Raw genomic sequence first — 7,302 nt, 5'->3', positions numbered from 1 at the left:
CATTGAAAGTCTGTAGTGTGGGTTCAGACTGGCATCATACCATGCACCCCTTCACAGGTTTAACATAGTACATTAGGGCAGCTGAGGTCAAGATGACATCATTACAGGATCCCCCTATTTCAAGTGTAATAAGGTGCAAAGGATCTGTAAAACTTAGCATTAGCAATGCTATTTTAAAGAGGAATACTCAGGCTACTTAAGCCCTCCTTTCTGTGGAGAAAGAAAAGAGAAGAGTGCAGGAGCTTCCTGGCTTACAAGGGCAGCTGGGTCATCTAGTCATAGTTTAGCTAATTCCTAGAATTCTCTGAAAGGGTGCCTGAGGCCACTTGCCACACAGAGCAAAGAAGATAGAACATGTTTGATAACATTAGAAAAACAAAGTTTATGTACTTTAATCAGGAATTCCTATACTCGGGCTCACCCAAACTCTTGAGAGTAAGTATACATCTAGACAAAGGGATCACAAGCCCCTCCTCACCACTCCAACCAGTACTTGGTTTTGTATAAAAGCAGGCTCAGAGCTGTATTAGGCCCTACATGATTCGGCATTGTGCTCCTTGTAGCTAGCCGATTAATTAATAAACTCCTCAAAATTTCTCTCACCTGCCTTGGTGTCTCTATGTAACCTGCGGATTAGATTACACTGCTTTGTAACACAAGGATCCCTTGGTCAGGAGCTTAGTACAGGGAAAGTGGCTCTTATGCCAGAGTTTAATCCTTTAGACACTGATGGATGCTCCAATATTATATTTCTCCCCAGTGAAGTTAGAAGCAGGTCAAGATTGGGTGGAGCCAACAGTCTCCTCTACAGAAGTTCTTCCAGCTGGGGAATCCTGGTCATGGGAGAAAGGCCAAGTGTCCTCCACTGGGGCCGACTCTGCGCTTTTAGATAGAAGCTAAGGCCCTCACTTCATTCTAAGAATGGGCTCCCAGGAATCCACACCTTGAATATCCATGCTCAAAGCCTCTCTCTCTTCCCTGTGGACCCTGACCAAGTGGGACAAGATATCTGGACCCAGAAAGGCTTACCATGAAGCTCTGCCCTATTCAATTTGTATGCAAGCTCCTGTGCAGGAGTTGACCACATAACGTGGAGCTTGACTTGGGTAGGCCTCGTATCCAACATGCTCATAGTTAGGACACACCTCCAGCAAGGGTCGTTAGATCCTGAACTAATGTTTTCTGTACCTGACATTGTGATGTGCCTGCCCTGATCTTTTTTGGAGGAAACCTGGTGCAGACCAATGGGGAACATTGGCCGTGACTGCTGTGACTAGACCTCAGCAACCTTCTTAGAGCTCCAAGCAAAACAAAGTTTGTGGCTGCCTCTGCTGGGACCAGGTGCACATGAAAATAACAAGCCACACAGCTAGGCTGACTTTTACTCACACTGGCTCTATGTGCTGGCTGCTTGTTGGGCTCAGCCACTGAAATAAAACCTCTGGTAGAGTAGAGCCTGGGATAATTCAAGGATTAGAAAGGGTGGTGGCTGTGGCTCCCATTCCACAGCCACTGATGTCAGTCTGTCCTGAATTTTTTCACAGAACTTAGTAGGGTGTGGACAAAGAGTCTAGTGGGTGTTGCTTTGGAGACCCAGAGGTGTGGTTTGCCTGCAGTAACAAACAGTTTCTACTGATTCTTATGTGACACAGAAGAACCAGTCACATCATGTGAGAATATGTGGAAAGCTCTGGCTTCAATGCCAGAGAACTGAGTCCCTGAGTCACCCCCTGCTTCCTGGCTTACTTCTCAGAACAGCACAGTCTCCTTAAGGTGGGGCAGGGGAGATTTGCAAGGCTGGAGCAGTTGCTTTCCCCCAGTTTGATGTTTCAAGGAGTGGACTGTTTCAACCAAGAAAGATGACCACTATAGCACTGGAGAATGATTCAGTATAAGGGTTCTGGTGGCCGTCCCGAAGAGTCTCTCCGTGAGTCACCAACTTCACATTCTCCTCACACAACTCCATTCTTCTTAGTTCTTTCTCTCCTGGAGCCTCAGGCAAGTGGCTATGAACAAGATTTTTTTTTTTTACTGGCCCTTTAAGACAAACCTTGCATCTCCAAAGTTCTGTCTCTTTGGTGCAGAGAGATTCCTCTGCTCTTTTCTCTGTCAAATGTACTGGCACCTCTTCTAGGCTCAGGGGCTCTACACTGGGGCTGAAGGCCTGGGGCTTAGGACCCTTCCCTTATGGGAAAACCTCCCTGCAGTGAGTCCATTCGGACCCTCCTCTGCCTCTGACTACTGGGAGCAGCGAGCCCTTTCCTCGTCTACGCCCTTCCTACCAGTCTCGATGTGGCTTCTTCTGTGATCCTTGGTTATAGACTCCTCTTCATTTAGTTCAAAGTTGTTTTTCAAGATGAATGTTCTTAAATTTAATTGTAAATTTCTTTTGGTCCTGGGAGGTAGCAGTTGGAATATATTCTTACTCTATTGCCATCTTGGAATTTCCCTTATTTATTTTTTATTGAATGTACTGGGATTACATTGGTTAAAGAATTTATAGGTTTTAAGTGTACATTTCTATAATACAACAGCTGGATATTGTATTGTGTGTTCACCAGGGCAAGTGAAATCTCTTTATCACCTTTTATTTCTGTTAAGTTTGGGTCCAGAGCTTTTTACCAATAACCTCAAATAGCCAGTCTGAACTTTAGGTGACCTGGGGCCAAGGGAGTTCCCATGACTTTTCATCTAAGGCTTAGATTCTAAGCAATCCTTATTCATGTCTTACCTGTACCCAACTCTGGGACACCCTGAGAGTTAGTCCTCCCTCATCACTTATCTGAACATTCTTTACTTAGCACCATCCCACCTCTCCATTATTTAAACCACCACAGGTAACATAATTCTTCCCCTTGAAGCAAGAAATACACCAAACTCCATCCTATATAGGACAAGACTTTTCTTTCTCTCGCTGCTGATGCCACTAGGGTCTCAGCCCACCTGGCCAAAGATGCATAAACTTTTTATAAAATTCATCCCTCTTTTGTTAACCCAACAATCACCTAGTTACCCTATTCTGCCTCCCCTAACCCTCCTTTTCCTCTGTCCTCTGTTAATCACCATACTGTTTTTTGTGTCTATGTGGTTTTCTCTGCTTAATTCCTTCACCCTTTTTACCCAGCCTGCAAAAACTCTCCCCTCTGACAACTAGACAACTATTAGCCTGATTTCTGTATCCATGAGTCTGTTTCTATTTTGTTTGTTTATTTTTTTTATTAGATTACAGACATAAGTAAGATTATCTGGTACTTGTCTTGAGATTTCAATTGAGCCATGTGAGGTCGGTTGGCAATAGGGAAGCTCATGTGAGGAATCAGGCCCGGGAACGTTGGCTGGAACCACCCACACCCATTCAGCCAAAAGAAACTTCCCAGAAGCCTTTTGAAAAAGACCAACTGACTCTCAGCCAATGAAATTTGTCACCCTATCGATGCTATAAATTACCACCAAACAGGGTAGGCAGCGCAACTTTTCTGGCCCGTCTTGCAGACCAGAGAACCTCGTCTAGGATATGCTCTACTAAATAAAGCTTTTGCTATTCCACACTTTGTGGCTATGCCCTTCTTACTTCCTCAGTGGGGAAATACCTTACAAGCCTTCCAGGGTAACTTTTGCAGAAGATTCAGAAACAGACATCTAAATTAGACATTGAGGGATCCATAAACAGGTGGCAAAAGCAGAAAAAACATTGTCACATGGTGGGGAAGAGGGGTCAAATTTACAAATAAGTCAGAATTTCTGTTAAAAGAAAAACTGTTTTAGAAAGGCATGCTTTATTTATTAGTATCCAGCAGGTTCAAGAGAAGCAGACCAGAATTTTATGTATAAGGTAAAACTAATAACATCACAGTTGGTTCCAGCTCTTTTTCCATTTCTTCAACAATTTATTTTTGATCCAAGATCTCTGTGCCAGGCAGAGGTGGTTTCCTGAACCTCTGGGTTCCTGGGTGTTGCCGTCCGTGGGAGCGGCAGGGCTGGGAGCACGGGGAGAGCAGAGACTCTGATTTGAGCTGTGGGAGAAGAAGAAGATTTTGATCTAAAAGATAGGAAAATCAGAGAGAAAGAAAAACAGTAGAGGAAAGAAAGAATAAATGGATAAGTGTGTTAAAGAAACAATACAAGAAAAGTCTCACCTGTGCTGTTTAATCCATGAACCCACCACAAGCACTGTAACCAGAGTAACTGCTACAGCCAAGCAGATCAATATCAGGGAGATGGGGTATCCATCTGATTGGGGACAAAATAATGTCACTCTATGAAATACACTTTATCCTACCTCAGTTAATGCTTCTCATTTAACAGGGTTAGGAACGTCCAAGAGTTTCCTTCTGTATTTTCTAGAGCCCTTCTTCAATTCTTCCTGAATCTCTATGTCTGATCTCATCTTCTTCTCTCTCTTTTACCAAATTATTTTCTCCTTCCTTTATTTCTCTTTAGCACCTCTAATCTTCTCTTTTCTTGAAATTTAATTACCCTTCTTTATAATTTGTATTCTCCCACTTTTATCCTCCTGTGAATAGCATTCCTATCCATTCTCCAGCTGCTCATTCAGTAGTCCTGGAACTATGGGAAGACTATCATTTCCCAGCGGAGCCCTCGTTCTTTCTCACCCCAGTGGATGATTATATCATGGCCTCCCAGGCTGCTGTGTTTCACTCGGCAGTACAGGCCAGAAGCCTGTCCAGCTGCTACATCCAGGGTTACTTGAAGATACCACGTCCCATCAGCATTGGGCAGGACTTCACCTAGTTGAGTGGCCCGCTGCTCCTGTTGACCCCGCATCCACATCACCCACACAGGTTTCGGATGAAAGCCAGAGACGTGGCACACCAGCAGTAGACGGCCAGGACCAGGACTGGAGCCTTTGGTCACCCAAGCCTGTGGCTTCACTGGAAAAAGACAAGAAGAAATGGACTTTAGCAGGGCATCCCACTTTCAGTTTCATGGCTCGGGAACATTCGCAGTTTGAGTAATCACTCTTTTTCTTGTTAGGGAAACAGTCCAGAACCCACACTAACCTTCAAGCTTCTTATTTCATGTTTCAAAGGGATGATAAAGAGAAAACTCAAATAAAAGAGTTAAACACTGAAGCTATGAGGGGAGAGGAGGTTGGGCTCACCCTGTCGTTCCAGGTCTGACTTCCCTCCTTGCAGGAGGCCTGACAGAAACCGAGGGCAGGTGTCACTGAGAAGGCCCTGCACAACTTCTTTAATAACACGGTAGTGATTAAGCATCTTACAGACATTCTGAGCCTGACTCCCTGCTCCTGGAGATGGCTTCCAGGAATTTCCTTGGAAACTTAGGAAATCTGATCCTTGATATGCTGCATTTATAAAACTCTCTGGGGCTTTTCCAGAATACATTCCACAGCCACCGGATACCTGGACCTCAAAGGGATCTGAGGGTGGATAAGAAAGAGATAATTAATACAGATCAAATTGTAGGGAGAAAATGTCAACTATCTAGAAAATAAAGGAGTTCAAGGGAGGAGACATTTTCTGTTGAATGACATGGAAGACTAAAGTTTGGTAATAAAAGTTAAGAAAATATGTGGGAAAATATGTGAAAATAATAAAGGAATGTTGAAACAATTAATGTGAAGTGTTAGATGGGAAGACTGTTAGAAAGATAGCAGAGCAGCAGGAAGACCTTACTGGGGAGTTGTTAGGTCCTGGTTAGGTTAAGTGAACACTCAGGAGAGGGAGAAGGAAGGGCAGATCTTGGTTGTGAAAGGCTGAGCCTCAGGCCAAGGATGAGGGGAAAAATCAAAAGGCAACAAATATTCCAAGAAGCCAGAACATGAAGGTATATTCCAGAGTGCGCAGGGATATGTACACGTAGGTCCTTCTTCGTATTTGAAGGTGAGGATTTATTGCGAATAGTGGTAAAAGATGAAGCTAAACAAACAAACAAAGTAATTAATTAATTAATTAAAAGGAGTGAGCCAGGGATACAGAACACAAGGTCAGGAAGTTTGGATAATAGTCAGAGGCCATATATCACCTGCCCTGGTAGGAACTTTCAGGCAAATAGCAGCTTAGAAAAGCAAACTCACATTCAAACTGAAACTGACTGGAAAATGCCTGCACCTCCTGGGGGAAGCTGTGGATATACAACTGCAATAACGCCTGGATGTTCTTCAGCTCCTCTTTGCTGAAATTACCCCCAGCCCAGGGCCACAGGAACTGGATGGTGCCAGAGACAGGGTCCCAGTGATGAGTCTGCAGCTCACCCAGCCAGAATGAGCCCTCCGTGTGCTGCCAGGTCTGGTTGGCAAAGGAAGAACTCTGAAGCAAGCGAAAGGAGGGGGGCTCTTCTGTTGCTGGATGATGAGGAGATAGAACTCGGGTAGCTGAAAGACAGAGAAGTGACAATAGAGAGCAGGTGAAAGGAGTAGAGAAGAGGGGCCCATGGAAGAAATAAAAAATGGGAATACTTACAAAGTTTGTACATAGTCCCATATCTCCTTCCCCTGATCCAGATTCTTATCCCCAAATCAGAAAGAGATGGGGGTCGGGAATAATGACTGGCCCTCGCTTGGCAGGCAGATTCCAAGGGCGTCTAGTAGGAATATTACTCCCTGCCTCCAGACCCTCTCCAGAACTTTTCTCCACCCTGCTTTGCCCAACCACAGGTCTCATTCTACCTGGGTTCTTCTTAACCCTGGTACCTGGCCCATGGCAGAGAATTCCCTTGAAAAGCAGGGGCAGAAGCAGCAGCATTGCAGCTCTGGTGGGTAAAGTTGCCTCCACAGGACGAGTGCCTGCAGACTCAGATATCAGCTTCCCCTCCAAACCCTTTTGAACTCTTCTGTAGTAACTACCTTTGCCACAAAAACACATCAGCCTCTCCCTCTGCTCAGTTCCCTGTCAGAGACACCCAACTGCCTCCCTCAGCCACAAGCCTCCCACAGGGTCTCTCTCATTTCCCCTCCATCTCTTCCATGTCTGGCTTCCACATGTGCTTTTTGCTCCTGTCTGCCTCCTGACCTCTTTATTGCACCAACAACTATAAAAGGAGTCCTGACTTTATAACAATGTCTGCAGTCTGAAGTCCGCTGGAAAATACAGAACATTTTGGTGTTGGGGAAGTCAAGCCCACACTTGATTTCTCAATGTTCTTTTCCATAAAAGATGTAACAGAAGTGACTCATGGATTGAGCAGTGTCCCCACTCCTGATCTCTCTCTGGTTCTGCTCCTCTTATCAGTTTCCAGATTCCTTTCTCCCTCTTCATGGTTTTATCTGTATTTTTCTACTTATCCATTATTTCTTGCTCTGCAGTCTACTTTCACTTCTCT

At 44.6% G+C, this 7,302-nt stretch overlaps 1 protein-coding gene across 3 annotated transcripts; it reads right to left on the bottom strand.

Moving 5' to 3' along the window:
• Positions 1–3,757: 3,757 nt before the first annotated feature.
• Positions 3,758–6,803, bottom strand: LOC136397866 (T-cell surface glycoprotein CD1e, membrane-associated-like). 3 transcript variants are annotated; one of them, XM_066372358.1, is made up of 6 exons: positions 6,674–6,803; positions 6,059–6,355; positions 5,123–5,401; positions 4,614–4,892; positions 4,137–4,230; positions 3,758–4,013 (listed from the first exon to the last, which is right to left on the bottom strand). In XM_066372358.1, the coding sequence occupies exons 1-6, from the start codon at positions 6,723–6,725 to the stop codon at positions 3,848–3,850; spliced, it is 1,167 nt and encodes a 388-aa protein (XP_066228455.1). In that variant the 5' UTR covers positions 6,726–6,803; the 3' UTR covers positions 3,758–3,847. The 3 variants fall into 3 exon arrangements, with proteins under 3 accessions (XP_066228455.1, XP_066228457.1, XP_066228456.1); XM_066372360.1 differs by having other exon boundaries at positions 4,749–4,892; XM_066372359.1 differs by lacking the exon at positions 6,674–6,803 and adding an exon at positions 6,444–6,667.
• Positions 6,804–7,302: the final 499 nt, after the last annotated feature.

This window comes from Saccopteryx leptura, chromosome 3 (assembly GCF_036850995.1).
Source record: "Saccopteryx leptura isolate mSacLep1 chromosome 3, mSacLep1_pri_phased_curated, whole genome shotgun sequence".
In the NCBI taxonomy this organism is placed as follows: Eukaryota; Metazoa; Chordata; class Mammalia; order Chiroptera; family Emballonuridae; genus Saccopteryx; species Saccopteryx leptura.
This window is presented reverse-complemented; position numbering and strand designations above follow the sequence as displayed.

Coding starts and splice junctions, on each gene's coding strand:
- LOC136397866 (XM_066372358.1), bottom strand. CDS start 6,725: ATGCTGCTGCTTCTGCCCCTGCTTTTCAAGGGAATTCTCTGCCATGGG. Junction 5,402..6,058: donor CAGTCAGTTTCAGTTTGAAT/GTGAGTTTGCTT, acceptor ATCCACCCTCAG/ATCCCTTTGAGGTCCAGGTA. Junction 4,014..4,136: donor TCATGGATTAAACAGCACAG/GTGAGACTTTTC, acceptor CTTCTCCCACAG/CTCAAATCAGAGTCTCTGCT.